At 37.6% G+C, this 16,285-nt stretch overlaps 1 protein-coding gene across 41 annotated transcripts in view; it reads right to left on the bottom strand.

The window, feature by feature from the left end:
- The window catches only part of LOC308190318 (uncharacterized protein), a 95,190-nt gene that overhangs the window by 61,881 nt on the left and 17,024 nt on the right, over positions 1 to 16,285 (bottom strand). For 3 of the 41 annotated variants that reach the window (XM_080581534.1, XM_080581533.1, XM_080581532.1), the window contains exon 1: positions 9,403 to 9,879. The exons of 3 other annotated variants lie outside the window; for them this stretch is intronic. In XM_080581534.1, the coding sequence (XP_080437660.1) occupies positions 9,403 to 9,545 (143 nt within the window). In that variant the 5' untranslated portion in view covers positions 9,546 to 9,879. 35 more of the 41 variants (XR_013947067.1, XM_080581539.1, XR_013947068.1 and 32 more) reach the window with 30 other exon arrangements.

Here is a 16,285-nt window from a genome sequence, read left to right as displayed (position 1 = left end):
AGCCCTACACTCTGAACAGCATTAATACCTTTTCACAAGCACGCAGAGTAAATCGAGTGCATCTGGGACACACCCTACTTTCTGTGATAAATCATGAGCAATAACTATATGCCATACCTCCCACAGGCTTTATTCTTTGCAGCACTTCACATGCTATTTTGTTTATAGGTCAGATGGATCCTGGATGCATCCAGTTTACCATGCACTGTAAAACTATGCAGTTTATGCAGAAATCTCATGATTTCCTTGAATTCTTCTGAGCCGAGTTTTCAAGAAAGAAAAAAAAAAGGAGAAAAAGGAGACCTTTTGGTGGAAACTCAAAATACAGGTAACTCCAGATGCAGCATAATATATCAACTTATAGGTAGATGATAGTGAGAAGCATGGCAACGACCTGCTTTGTCCCAACCCATGAAGAGACGCTACAGTATGGCCAAGAACTATCCATACTCAGACATCCCATCCCAATCCCAGTTGCAGCCACGCTCGTGACAGCATTTCTTAGACAACTCAAAAAAGTTACTTTTGCCTAAGTGAAATCAAGGTACACATGTGAAATACCTCAATTTCACTTAATGTGAACTCTGCTATTAGAAATTATTCATGCTACTATAAATTTCTTTGGAAAATACTTCTTGCTTCACACAGTACAGTTTCATGCAGTACAACATCATTACAGGATAAACCCTGTAATCTGAGCATTATAACTATTACAGCACGTCTTTAGGAAATTGTAATGGCACACTGCTAATTAACAGCACCAGCTACACTCACACTTTCCTGCAAAGCACTATTGGGAAAGGAAGGAGAGTGATGATACTACTATTTATGAGTTGCAGAACCCAGACTGCCTTCCAGCTGCTTGTTACTATTTTTATTTATCTACACTGAATAATTAAAACAATGGAGTAAATACAAGAAAAGAAGCCATCAACAGTGTTTAGCTGCAATCAGAAATGGATAAGGTTTTATAAGACATGCTAGTAAGAGGGAGGTGAAAGAGAAAGAGAGACAATGCTTAGTGACTATTTTTTTTTATAGCTTACTCTTTATGAAGCTACTATTGTTCCTGTAAAAAAAAAAAAAAAGGCAAAATAAGAAGTTATCCACTGCTGTATCTTCCCTTTACCTTGGTATCCATAGAATCTTCTCCTATAGCTTTCCTGTATTTTGTCTCTGCTTGAGTTCCCCACATGTATAAGTGAAAGCTTTCCAGTTTTGCCTCTCAACACTATCAGAATCGGACTTCAAGTTGTCTGGATCTAAAATAAAGACTCAGACATCATGTTAAACAGATGTAACATAACCAGTCCAACTATATTTAGAAAGTTATTAGACTGCTTCCTCTCCAATATTGACATATGCACACACAAATTATTTTTTATTTAATGGTGAGCAAAATTAGAAGTTTATAAATCAAGTTTATTATGCATTTCTGTAGCCTTAAGGTGATGAGCACAAATTAAATTTTACGTTAACCTGCTTGAGTAGTTAGCACACAATTAAGATCCTGAAGAACCACGCTGGTGGTAGTAACAGTATGTGACAACTTGATCTAAATCTTGGGATTTAACAGCAGTCTGTGAATGAGTTTTTATGCAGTCTATCACTGCTGGAAAACAGTGTAATATAATAATACTGGACTATAATAATTCAGTGGAATATAATACTGGAGGAAAAATGAGTGAAGCAGTGAATAAACTAAATGTTTTCCTCTATTTGCTAATGCAGTTCTCATTTACTATCATTTCAGTTAGAAACTGTTTTGTTTCACAAAACACAACCCCATAAAACAAAGAGCCCTACAGATTTTAAGAATGACAGTCTCTAGGTCTGTTCACAGTCTTAAAAAAGACTAAATAAGGAAATCTTTATTACAGCTCAGATTTCTTATTATCCAGAATTGAAACATTCAGAGATGAATGCTTAAAGACCAAAATTCATTATTTGCCAGAGACTGAATATACCTGGAATTCAACGCATTTTCCTATGTTTTAAGTATTCTTTTTAACTGAAGGCGATCATTTTTCAGATTTTTTTTTTTTTTAAAGTAAGAATAGTGTATTAGGATTTTAAGAAGTAGATGAATAATTGGAAGGAAAGATACAAGTAAATATGTGATTTTAAATATATATATACTCCTTCATCTTCGACATACTGCATTATTCCTTGTTCTTAAGCTAACTCACAAATATAGTATCCAAAAAAAAGCCCCTAAATATAACCTTGTTCTGGAATTTTTACTTTCCAACTGCAGCACAATTGTGGGTCTCTGATTGACACATTGATTTATTCCCAGCAAGGGTCCTGTAATTAATGTGACCTTTTGATAAGGTGGGAGATATGGGGTGAGACAAGTGCTCTCATGAGAGCTATTAGCAACTTCTGAGCAATTGCTAATGGTAGAGAGTTATCTTTTTTTAAATACACTTTGGAAGATAATTGACAAACCATGATAATGAGTATGTATAGGGAAGGAAGGCGAGCATAAAAGAGGTGCAGGAACTGCTAATTACTCCAAAAGAGGCAAGCTTTAAAAACTGGATAAACTGCATTTTGGGCTACGGCCTCAGGAATGCATTTAATAATCCCAATAAAGTGTAAGAAAAAGAAATAGGCCTACGTGGGCCAAAAAATAAAGAAAAGCAAAATTCTTCATCTATCTTAAGAAGCCTTAACTCTGCCTTTACACAGCACAACAGGTGGTTTTATTTCTTCTTGTCAGATGGTATTTGTACCAAGGGAGTTCTCCTTTCCCTTCCCATCTGGTTCTACACAGTGATATAACATAATACCAAGATGACAGAGTTCTACTAATGCTATTTGAAGATTAGTTCTGTAACAGAGAAACTAACTTGGTATTTCCATAATCAAGATCTAGTAACCAACTCCTGACAACCAAACTACAAGTATTTACTTTATGATCATATTTTTAAAACACAAGGTAAGATTAAGCTGACCAGTAGTAAAAAAAAAATTTGCATGAATATCTGTCACTTGGCAGTCAAAAGGATATTTAAGTTCTGTTTTACTTCCTAATTGACTGTACACATGTACCATATAAAACCAGATTTGTTTACAGTTACTGTAAATAAATACATCTCAAATGTGATATATCTCATTACAGACACAGCAGTTTGTGTGGAACACAAAATAGCAGAAAAGGTTGTAGGAACATAAGAGGAGAAATGAAAACAAATGAAAAAAAGAAAAACTGTGAGGAGACTGCTTTCAGATCTAAAGGAAACAGTAATCTGTGACTATAGACAGGAAAAATTTGGTCATCTAAACAGAAAACCAAAAAACTCCACCCTCCGGTGTATACGGATTTTTTTTTTTTTTAATATTCAGACTGCCTACACACACTCCTCCCCCCCCCCCCCCCCCCCCTTTTTTTTTTTTGTCCTTTACCAGTTGTTGTTTAGGTCTGAAAGCAAACCACTTGACAAAGCTTGTCTTTTTGGCTTAAAACATCATCATAAGACTTTGGAGACTGAAGGAACAGCAGAGGTTTTCAGCATTTCTCCAACACTAATTTTGACAGCAATGGTGGATAGCCAGTAGCAAATGGCAGTAGATTACACACCAAAACCTTATTGACAGCAAGCTTCCTTTGGGCAGTGAGTCTTTATGGAGTTGCATGCAAAACTCAGCTAAAGCAGGGTGCAGTGAAGGAATTGGAGCCACAGAGCATATTTATACCACTTGAAAGAAGAAAGCATACAATAATTTCAGTATCTGTGAAGAACAGGTGCTGCTGATGAATGAACAGCTTTTTAGAATTCGGAATTTCTCAAATAATTTATAAAAATAACAACCTATGTCACATCAGGATCCCCAATTAATACTTTCATTTCAAAATCAATGACTTGTGAGACGGCACTGTATTCACTTTATAAAATTAAAATTGAAGTTATTCTCACAGCTTAAAAATTGCTGTACAAAAAACATTAGTATTTATCGCTACTCTTCAATATTTTAGACCTTGTACATTGTTTGTTCCTACATATATATACACACATACTTTAACACTTCGGTTTTACCTAAATGTATTTTAACAACTCAAGTGTCATGAGGGAAATAAAGATCAGAGATGATGAGTGGGTAAAAAGACAGACATAACCACTGTGTAATTACTGGTTTCTAAAAATCTCAAAACTGATCCTTTCACATTCTTCTAACAGGAAACATTAATAATCTTGTTGCAAATCTTCTTCTTCCCCCAAAATCTCCTTTTTTCATTTATTTACAGAGAAGATAAGGCTTCAGACATTTATGCTAACAGACACTGGTTGTTGCAATTCCAGCCCTCTGGACTGCGTAAGGTATTCAGTCATGGATCATGGAGGAGACAAATCTGCACCCAGAATGCAGAGTTGAAGAAACTTAATAACACGCAATAGTTTGAGACCTGCCAAGAATTACATCAGGGATACAATCATCTACTTTTTGCAAAAAGGACACAAATCCAAGACACAACTGAATATACCTGGAACACAGGATACAACAAGGGAGCTCTACCTGCCTGCACATCGGTGCTTCCACGTAACCTTTTCACCTTCTGGTCAAAATGGAAAATCGTCAAAGTGGTTCCTTTCAACTGCTGGTCAGCACTGCAGGCAACGTGCTGCATCCGACTGCAATGCTGGGGCTGGTACCCCATGCCAAGTACAGCCACAAAGGTGTGCCTTGTGACGTACGCCCTTCACGAGCAAACAGCAACAGCACCCTGTGGCAAGAAAGGAATCTGAAACGCAGCCAGGAATCGTTAGGATTTCTTTCTCTCAACTTTTCCAACAACAAAGTTGCTGCATTTATAAGAAACAAACTAACAAAACAAAACACCAAGGCAGGCACCTTAGTTTCCCTTCCTCCTCCTCACCGGTAACTCTGTTCCATGAGAAATGTTAAGGAATTTGATCACAAGGCAAGTGAAATAAAGGTCATCAGTGCTCACTTATCATCATCACAAGAAGGCCTCAAGGTATTATTTGCCTCACGCTGAAGTTTCTCAAGAGAAAAACAGCACACATATACTAGGGAAATTAATCTTACTTTAAAATGTTTGAAGTGGCATGCCCTTTTGAGTTTTTGGTGAGGCTTTTTCTACTCCAACAAAAGCCAGGTATTTCTAACTTTAACGTTCAATTTACTGGCACTTGTATGGGGTGTGGGCACCCGTGGGTGCAGGTGTATGGCTGCATTGTTGCTGCATGGGGCGATGCGGGGGCTGCCCCATGCTGGCCCCAACGGCCCCACGGCAGGACACAACTGGGCCCAGCAGCCAAGATGGTGGCGCCTCGCCTCAGGGACAGCCTGGGGAAGAAAGGAGGGCACAGCGCTGCCCAGCAGCGAGTAGAAAGAAAGAAAGAGGGAGAAACAGCCCTGCCAGCACCCCACATGGGGGAGAGGAGGAGGAGGGCAGGAGGGGCTCCAGGCACTGGAGCAGAGATCCCCCTGCGGCCCCTGGGCAGGAGGCCCTGCTGGAGTAGACACCCACTCTGCGGCCTATGAAGAACCCCACACCAGTTGCCTGTGACAGCAACTGGTAAAAGATCTCTGGGTCTTCATCTCGAACCATAAAGCTTTTCCAGCATATTTACTGTTGAGGAAGGGGAACGAGAGTGGTTGGGTGGGCGTCTGACAGCTGATGAAGGTCAACCCACCACCACCATTAACTTAAACTACATATAAAATGCTTATTGATAAATATTTAAACATATGTATTTTAGTTGCTTTGCTTCCTTTTTAACTTGGATGACTTGATTACTACACCTGCTCTTTCATGGAAAATTTCTTTGGTTCACACTGCATTAGTGCAAGCATCCTTCCCTGGTGTTTCTCTTTCCTTCATTTTCCTCTGGGATGAGTACCAGGATGATGCAGGTAACTTACATCTCCCAAGAAGCCTAAGCTCTCTCCCTCACTACACAAGCACGCCAAGAAATAGGGGATGGCAGTCTGCTTTAACACACACAGCATGCAGCTGGTGCCAGAACAACTGGTGAACAGTTAGCATGAGCATCAGAAACCTCGACACGTGCACGAACTAAAAGCCATCATTCAAGGACATTGCAAATGGTCCAAACCACCAAAAGAGACTTCAATGCACAATGGCAATAAACTGCATATGCATCAGCAGAGTGTACTGAACACATGAACAAAAGAATAAGTCAGAAAAGGCAGAAGCTGCAACAGAAACCGTAACATCTAGCAGAGTTGCTCTATGAAACACCACTGGTCACATGTACATGGCTCTGGATTAGCTACATTTCTTCTGTTTTTATTTTTTCCCTCCTTTTGTAATACATTACATTGCTTATGACGTGAGCCTTTGCAGGGAATAAAGTCTGCAGCCCTATACAGGTGTTAGTTCCAGAACCAGAAATAGTTTAACTGTGTCACTGGTGCTCATTAGTACTGCTGAGAACTGCCGTGCCAGCACAGTCATTTTGCTGTCGGCATTCATCTGCTGCTGCACTGTGCCATGCTGATGCTTCGGCCTGCTTGGAGCTAGCTGGGGACTGTTTGTGCTGTGCTCTACTACACAGTGTCGACGTACCCTCAGGGTCCAGTGCTGCTTATTCACTTTTCCTAATAAGTGCTAACCCACTAATAATAGTTCCTGCAATTGTTACAGAGCAAGCAGTGCATATCCATCCTGCAAATGTTTCCTCACAATTTACCCGGTGGCACTCTTAGCTGTATCAAAATCTATCCCTTAGCCATCCAAAACAGTATAACAGAACATAATGGAAAAGAGTAGAAAGATTTTGACTTGTGTTCCCCTCCCCCCGCCCCTTCTCCCCCTTAACTGTTTCTTTCTTTTCCCTTAACTGCTTACTTGCAAAGCCACTTTGCATTATGTTTGGGTAAGGAATTTCACCAATAAAAATATCCTGCTGAACACTAAGCAAAACAGAAACACATGAGAACAAAAAGAAGTTTAAAGAAAAAATGTCAACGCCCTAACCCTTAATTCATGTTACCAGAATGCAAAGCAATTATGATACCATGCTAACACTATTATCATTAGTAGTAATGAGAAAACTTCTCTAAGTATCAGCAGACATGCAGTAAAAATGTATGAGAATAAGCATTTTAAGGGATTAATAATTCTAGTAACCTAATCTGCAACACAATTAAAAGTACCCTATCTAGCAAAGGGATATTAATCTTTTTTGAAAAAAAAAGAAAGATAAAAAAAGAGTAACTTAATAATAGTCAGTGTTCAGCCACAAACATTAAACATTAACATTTTTACGGAAAAGACCAAAGATTTCCATCACAGAAGGTATAATCCAAATGCAAGGAAAGTGAGACATACGAAGAGTTCAGAGCTCTGCTTATCTCCCATGCCCAAGAGTATCGACATCTCCCTAAAAAGCCCGTATGTATTCTTAAGAGGCCTTGTACATTAGCAGTTTCAGACTGAGATAAAAGCATACAGAGTGAAGAGGAAATAGAGAAAATGCCATTTAATAATTGCTAGTCACTTACAGAATACATTCAAATTTTAGAGCAATGAGGAATGCATAAGGACCTGAGAATCATTAAAAAAAAAAATCACTCAGTTTCTTGCACACCTTTTTCTGTTCATAATGAGTAACATATCTATTCCTTTGCCAAAAACAGCCTCTTATTTTTTATTGCAAAATTAGAAAGGGGGGAAAAAAGGAGACCATAGAAGAAAGTCAAAGATTTTAAATGTTTAAGGTAGTAGAAAAACAGACCTGATGGAATATGATCACAGGCAAAAATAAAAAAAAATAATAATTTAAAAAAAGTGTATGAAATCTAGCTCTGTTTGCAGTTAAAGGCTATAGCTCTGTTAAGAGCACCAGAGAAACCTGTCCTCTCAAGTCTGTGAAACACTCTGTACAGAGCTTCAGAGACTACTGAATTAGGAAATTCCCCTTGGAGGATCGCTACCTCAGAGCGCATAAAGACCCACAGAAAGCAAGCGTAGGATTTGAAAGAAGACAGAACAAGGATGTTTGAATCTATTGCTTTGTAGGCAGGGAACATTCAGAGCCTCCTGATACATCTACATGCATGAGCTTATCACAGAAGCATCAAGAGGAAAATCTTAAACCGTTACTCATTTGCAGCAGAACTTACCTGGTGCTCATTTTGAAGTCTTTTCAAAGTATCTCACTCCAACAGATTTCACATTTCAGACGTTTAAGCTTTGCCTTTTTTTACCCCCCAGCAATCAATTATTTGAAAGAGACTGTCACCATTTAGTCCTATTACTCGCCCCCTAAACCCCTTCTGCTTGCTCAAGTTCGCAAAAACCTCCTCACTCCACTTATTCCAATGAATTTATAAATACATCACTGAGAAATGAATGCTATGAGGACAGTTTGAGCCTGATATCTTGTAAAGATAAAACAGTTAATAGTTAAAATTGTTAGTAACACAGAATTTACCCTGGATCACAGTCAGACCCAGGCAAGCTCCACTTTCTGAGGATCTCCTTAAACACTTCCCTACCAAACCTAGAAAGCCTCTAGCCACCTCCTGCTCAGGTATCAAGTTTCTCCTGCTACTAGGAAGGCCTAGGTCCAGAAAGGTGATTAGTTGTTTAGATTAGACTGTTGGAAAATGGAGCATATGTAAGCAGTAAGGCATTCTACCACACAGTATCTCCAGAAGCTTTTAGTGGTAGGGAGACATTTTTAACAAGCACTGAGGAGGTGTGCTGTATTCAGGAGGCAGGCTTAGTAGGTCAGGCTTAATAATGTGGCACACAAGTAGGAATAGTTAAGGTTATATTCGAGTATTCCTCTTCATGGGATTCTTATGACCCCCTAATTACATTCTCACTTGAATGAATTTTAAGAAAAGTAATTTTTATATTCTATTGCATCCTATATAATGCTGTGTTCCGACACATTAACAAGTACTATGCTAGCTCTTGGCACAGGACCATGCAATTCATTCAGCTTTTAGAAACGGATGGCTATGAAAGAGAACTTGACTAAAAAGCATGTACAGGCAGCAGCAAGTAGCAAAATTCAAATATTTGGAAATTCTAGAATTAGAGTAATTGCTAAGGAATTAATTTACAGTCCAAAACCATAGAAATAAACACATGAAAATAAACTTGGCTTACTTGCATCCACCCACATTGTTGAAGAAGAAACAATGAAGAACACATGCAAGAACACCAGAGCTAGCTGCCTGCCAACTAGCTAAAGCTTATTCAGTCCAGCTGCAAAACACAGCACTGTGCCCATATTAGTGTTGCTCTGGACCAGAACCACAATGTCTATTGCACCATGTGGCCATACTGCCTCAGATCTCTGCTACCTATAAGATTTCTACCCACTTTCCACTGCATAATTTAAATGCTCAACAGTCTGGCTTCTAACCTTATTAGAAACATTCATGAGCTACCTTGGAAAAGCCACACAGCAACAGCATTCAAGACACTGCAGAAGAAGACAGACTTTTAGCAAACTCTGCCCAGGTGCTGCTGCTTTCTTGCAACTTTTTCTTCTCTTCAGAGACTCCCCCACTCTATAATCCAGTTGCAGCATTACAGCTCATCACCGTGACTCTCCCCACCCCTTCGCAGCATTATGTCAGGCTGAAACCTAGTCTATCCCACAAAGCCTCAGCTGTTCCCAGTAGACTGAAGCACTCTCTCCATCCCACCTGGGTTTCCCCTCTCTTCTTATAAGGGAAAGCCAGTTCTCTAAGAACAAATAGACAGGTACAAGCCATCACACCACAATATATGAAATACTGCAAATATTATTCATATCAAAGATTAATCTCCAGGGTCCCAAAGGAATATTGCCCAAAAAACTTCAGTGACAGACTATCAAAAGAGAGAAAAGGAAAGAAATAATAAGTGTCAAATGGAAAGAGGGGGAGAAGGAACAATCTAACACCTCACCTTATCCCCAGAGGTTGATGATGACTAAAAAACAAAAACAAAAAAAAACCTAAAGCTAGTCCCTCTGAGAACCAGGTGCTTAGACATTGCCTCATTGTGGTGATTTTCATTTCTAATCACCCAATGATTTCAGCCCTCATCACCTTCTCATTACATTTTTAGTAAGTGATTTTATGCTTTTTCCTGGGCTCTCACTCTCAAAAGACCTTCCCATAAAGCCACTTCTCAGTTCCCCTTCAAGTATCCCCATGAAATCTTTTCTTGATGTAAAGCTTATAAAAATATTAGCAATGGCTAAACAGGTGATAGCTGTGGCCCCAAATGATCACGTGGACAAATACTCTTTACTTTTCTTGTGTTTCTTGATCTTTCTGTCTGTGCCTTATTTTCAAAGACCAGATACTCTCTTGGCAAGCACAATCTTCCAGATAGTTTGCACGTTGTCTAGCACAGAGAGCTGGTAATCTCCAGGCTAGAAAGACTAAGCAATTTTGCAATGCAAACAAGTAACAACCACCACCACAGCATGAAGCATGGTATGCAAAGCCTCCTTATCCTGAGTAAACTTACTCAGGCTGCAGATGGTGAATGTAAATCACCTGGATGTCAATCATCCCATGCCATCATCCCACCCTTCATAAACTACTTCTCTGTAGGAATGCAGCAATTTGCTTCTTTTTTCTTTGAAACAAATCTTAAAACCATTTTTATTTATTTATTTATTTATTTTTTGGTTGGTAAACCTAAAGGGCCTAGTAGCTAGCATGCTATAATTAGGAGAAAGAAGTTTTTCTCCTGTCTTCCCAGATATCTGACAATGCTCCTTCTGCAATTAGGTATCGAATGAATACATCTCATAAGATTACTTTTTTTCTGCTTGGGATTGGATAGTAAAATTGGAAATGACTAATAAGATTTACCCTACTAGGAAGTATTAAACCCCAAACATTTAGCTGGAAAGATCAATTTACCAATCTGATAAATTTTATATTCTTTGCAGCAGACTTCCAACGGGCACTGTTTGATGGGCTTATTGTCAGCTGAGGATCTGGGTCCTATTGTTGTATTTTGCTTTTTTTCCACAGTGTCACTAGCTGCATAAAACAATAAGGGGGGCTAAAACAAATAGTCTCAGTATTAATTTCTGCTGACTTAATTAGTTTTTTGTTTTGGTTTGGTTTTTGGTTTGACTTAGAAATGTGAAATTGTCTTTCACCCTTTTAAATTCTTAGTGAATTTGGGGACATTGCAATCCCAAGCAATAAACATTATTGAAAGAAATGCAAATGCAAACAATATCATATCATTAGATCTTTAGGTATTAACTTAAAGTAATTAGTCTTCAACTCATAGTAACTATAATATCACCACACAGCTCTGCTACAATGGTTTAATTAAACCAAATACCCACTAGATTTGAAGTCTTAATAAAGATGAAAAAGATCAAGGCCACAAAGTTTGAAAACTCTAAGAAAAGCAAAAAACTCAGGTGGACAGTGGTTCACGTTTAAAAAAGGTGCAGAAGAAATAAGTGACCAATTTTCCACATCAGTAAGCTGTGAATCACGTAGGAGAAGCTACATTTGAAGGGATGAACCCAATTTATGACCTTGCCTCGCTTCCAAATTCCACAGAAGAGTTTCACCACACTTGTTACCACACAAAGAAATTTTTAATTAAAACAAAACAAAACCAGCAACAGCAGTGAAACAACAGAATTAGAACTTTTGTTTCAGTTACTTCCTTACTCCTTGTGCTGCACTGTGTTGCCAACATTTTCCAGCTTGCAAACACCACAGTGCTTTCACTGGCTTTGCTGGGAAGAGATAAAAACAATCATTAAAATAAACATTTCATCCCTAGCTAGCCAGAGCAAAAGATAACTTGAGACTTCTTAGGCTAAGACAGTGGAAAACAAAGGCAACTCTGGAAGTGGCACAAGTTGATCTAGGAAGCTTGCTTTAAGTACACTGATCAAAGGAGATACAGCTACAGGGCATAGGCTATTATCTTTTACAGTCTGTTTTGTTTGCTTCTTTTAATAGCAACTGGATAAAAATCCCACTCATAAGCTCCCGTCTGTTCAGCCAAAGCAGAGAAATATTCTGCACATAGATCTACTTCTGAAAATTAGGCTTATTCTCTAATTTTTATACTGTATCCAACTGTTTTGAGCCCTTGCATATACCCCCAGTGATATTTCTGTCACAGTCATACAGAGCTGTATGTATAAGCACAGAGAGTAATATTCACAAATGCTTAAGTGCCAAAAACTCTAAATGTGACCTGAAATTAATTCCCACGCAACACACAATGAAAATTCTCTCCATATGGTCAGGTTTCTTTTTTATTGCTACCATCAGGAACTTGCAGCTTATACTAGTACAGTTTGTGGAAACCTAACATCATCCTCTAAACTCTGAAAAACTCTACTCAAAAAAAACGAAGTTCTATTCTAAAACCTCATTTCATATCAAATGATCCATTTCGATATACTACAAATGCTAACATATATCAAAATCATAGTCATTCAACACGCTGCTTATTTTTAATGCTATATTCTTAAATATGTGTTCTTTTACATAAATCAACGGTGCAATGTAATTTCATGCATCACCAAACTAAATATGTCCATCATTCTTAGTATTTTATTTCACCTTTTCAGTATGTTGTGTTTTGAATTTTAATTTTTCTTTATACCCTAACATAATTTCTTTTGAAATTTTTACTACATATTAGGGTAGATTCTGTAACTTTATCTTCAAGGAATTAGAACACAGTGAGTGTCTACGCAGTTGTGAATCTCTATTCAGGTAGAATTTAGCTATATTTATAGAAAATATATCTCGAGCCAATTTTATGTATTGTACATTCTTGTATTGGCTAGTAAGAAAAGAAGAGTATAGAGGTGGAGATGAAAAGGTCAACTAAATTTTGAAGGAATTGCTGTGGAGAAGGACAGAAAAAGTAAGTCACTACACAGATTCCTTAGAGTATGCATTTAATCTGTTTTACCATTTGGACTTTTTCAAACAGTATTTTTTTCTAATTTAAAAAAAAGGCTACTCTTCTACACTTGCTAGCTAGGCATGAACGCAGCTCAAAAGCATATCCTTGCTATGCATCAATCTAAGGAATGGTTTTTGTTTGGAAACAGATTTTAATAACCCATACATGGGATGGTCTCAGCCACTGAGAAGTTACTCTAGGGAAAAATGCCTGGATACTTCGGTTGCTCTAAGACTGTGCATAATAATACATTAAGATTTCAACTAATGACATTCACAGCTACATGCTCTGCCGTAAGAGGTAACCTTCGTGCAAAAAAATGAGCAGTGCAGATGTTCTGTGTCCCTCTGGTTGTTGTTGTCTGGGAAACCTTTTTTTTTCCCGTATGCTTTTTTCCACCCTTAGAGGTTTACTCTTTACTTTTCTAAACCCTTTCAGTCTACCTCTCCCTAAATAGTTATTTTAGAAAAGACAGCTTGAGGAAGAGCATTTATTAATACAAGTTATACAGAAAATGCATTCAGCTCAGACACTTCATAATATTCAGTAAAACAATACTCATTATCATGTATTGTTTCCTATAGAGTAGTTCAACAAATACTTGAATAATTCCGTCTCCCCCAAATCACAAAAAGTCTAAGTGTACAGGTACAGCAAAATTTCCTTCTGTTCCTTGTTTCATCAAATTTAAGCTAAAAAGAGTATTTTTCATTTCTTAACTAAAGTATGTAAATAACAGTGATAAACAGCTGTTAAAGTAGTAAGAGAAGTCAGTACTCTGTGTAGAGTACGGTTCTGCATGCAGATGAGTACTTCATCAAAAGAATTATCACTTAGCAAGATGGCGAGGGCAATAAATCAATTATCAAAAATATCTGTATTCTAATCTGGTACTTTGCATTATTTAACATTTTCTGACACAAAATATATCTTAACTCCCTTTTTTATTCTGTGTCCATTAATCCCCTCATGTAAAACACAAAAGCCAGTGACATAGCAAAACACTGCTGAGATTAAATTTTAAATGAAAATCAATGTTTCAGTTGGCTTAAGAACTAACCTCTCTGACTTGCTGAAAGGTAAGACGGGAAAATAAAGTCCACAGTTCCATTTCATGTACAAACTTGGGTACTTTTTTATTCTAAACTCATTCCAAAGAATACTGTAATGACTTAAAAAACAAAAGTAAAAAAAAAAAAAAAAGTGCCTGAAGAATGATTTCAGTTTTACTGAAATATATTAGAACATCTCCAGGTCAAGCATTCACTTGCTTTAGCACTACCTGACAAGCTACTCTTGCTGAAACTAACTTTGTATGCATAATTAATTATTCAGTCCCATTTTTTCTTCTTTTCAGAAACTTATTTGGATGCTAAATTGAAGAACTTATTCGTGTATCCTGGTTAAAATCTGGGGAATCACTAAAAAGCTGCAATTATATTAATGAACTAAAAATCTTATAAACCTCCATGACTGTCACTTACTCTGATTTTGACATGCCTGATATGACACTTTCTTTTGAAAGTAGAATTATGAAAAGAAATAGTCTTTTTTAGCCCATAAGAGCTTTGTGCTCTATTGCTGAAAATCCACCAATAAATCTGAGGTGCACACAACCCATCTCAAAACTCCACAGAAGTTTCCCTGTAATATCTTTGAATATAGAAGACCTGAGTGTGTATGTTAAAAAGTCCTGATTTAGTTTGCATGTTAATATGGTGCATGTTTTCTACACCTATATAAGAGAATTCTTCCTCTATCCTGTCCCCATAAATGATAATAAAAAATTATATTCTCATCAAATTAAGATGTCACATCTTCAGTTAAAGCCTCTGAGAAAACACCAACTGAGACAACATCTACTGGCATGAATTGGAGTGTACACTTATTTAGGAATACCCATTACTGTCAAATATGATGAATCAGTCCAATGGCACTAATTTTAATGCTGCTAAAATTCCCTCCCTTCTGATTTTCTCTTGATCACCCTGTGTCAAGGGTGAAACAGTAATAGGAAATATACTCTGTGAATGACCACTGCAAACCAGAAAAAAATAGGTTAATTGGAGGCAACACTAGCATTGAGCAGCTTTCTCTAAGAGGGTATCATCAAACTGTACCATGTTACCTCTTTAAGTAGCCTATGGGATAAAAGAGGGGCTTAATTAAAAATCCAGTTTAGTATATATGTGTGAATGAGGAAAATTCTACCAGACAGCAGAAAACTCGAATGTTTTGGCACTGGTTTAAACATTCACATGTAAAAATCTGATGCTGAAGTCCTCCCTTTTTTTCATTTGATTTCTATGCCTGCCTAAGGAATTACTTTGAAGCTGTGTAAAATATATACAACACTGTAGACATGCACAGGAAGCAGCTGCTTCAGACCCCCAAATAATGCCAAGCTCAAAAACTGAATGCTGACTGCACCCCTCCACTACTGCATTCCCTCCTGTATGTCCAACTGAGACCCAGGTAAACTACCCTGGGAAGTAATGCTGCGTGTTTTCCAGATGGAAGACAACTGTATCACCATGCTAAGGTTTGTTTTTACACCAGCCTGTCAGAGCTCCCACAGCTTTCCTGTCCTTTTTTCTACTACCCTCACTAATAGTGTTATTGAAAAGCTGCTGAACGTAAGGAAGTTTTTTATGTTGAATCTGACTTAGACTGCAACATCAATTTAAATGCAGTGCACCATGAAAGTCATCTCATCAATGTACTTCTGTAAAAGATTTGCACAGGGAGGCTATGTTGGAATGTCCTATAAACTTGGGCTCCAAATATTTCACTTCCAAATAGAATTTGAGGAGAACTTGTTATATTTATCCTTTTCCATTTTAAGAATAACTTCTCCTTGCATTAAATCTCTGCTTTCTTCTCAAGTAATATGTATATTATTATAATGTGATTTGCATAAAAAGCAGTGAAAAATTCTTCTCTATTTATTTTCAAACAGTTTCTTTTTCATCAGGATAGCATCACTGATTTAGGCAGAATTTAGATGTACAGACTACTGACTGCTACTGTGCAAGTCAAATTTTGCAGTGTTCAACAGAACAAAATCCTACACCAAGACGCCTCTATAAGTATCAACTAATTTCCCTCCATGTCCTAATTTTTGTCCCCCTCTCCATGACATGAAAGCATATTACAAATACTTCCAATAATGCAAAGACTGTGTTATCCTTCCCAATCAAAGGGTTAGCAAAACTCTATTATGTTCTTAGGCTCCTTTAGGGGAACATAGGTGCTTCTCTGCAAATGCTATAAAGTAAATAAATGTAAAATTGCACTGACCTAGCAAAAGCACAAGCAGAAGTACCCTCCAACACTGTGTTACATTGTTCTATGAAGAGCTGACATCCT

The sequence above is a fragment of the Anser brachyrhynchus genome, assembly GCF_964034855.1.
Source record: "Anser brachyrhynchus genome assembly, chromosome: 2".
NCBI lineage: Eukaryota > Metazoa > Chordata > Aves > Anseriformes > Anatidae > Anser > Anser brachyrhynchus.
Note: the sequence above shows the minus strand (reverse complement) of the source record. Positions and strands in the feature narration are given on the sequence as shown.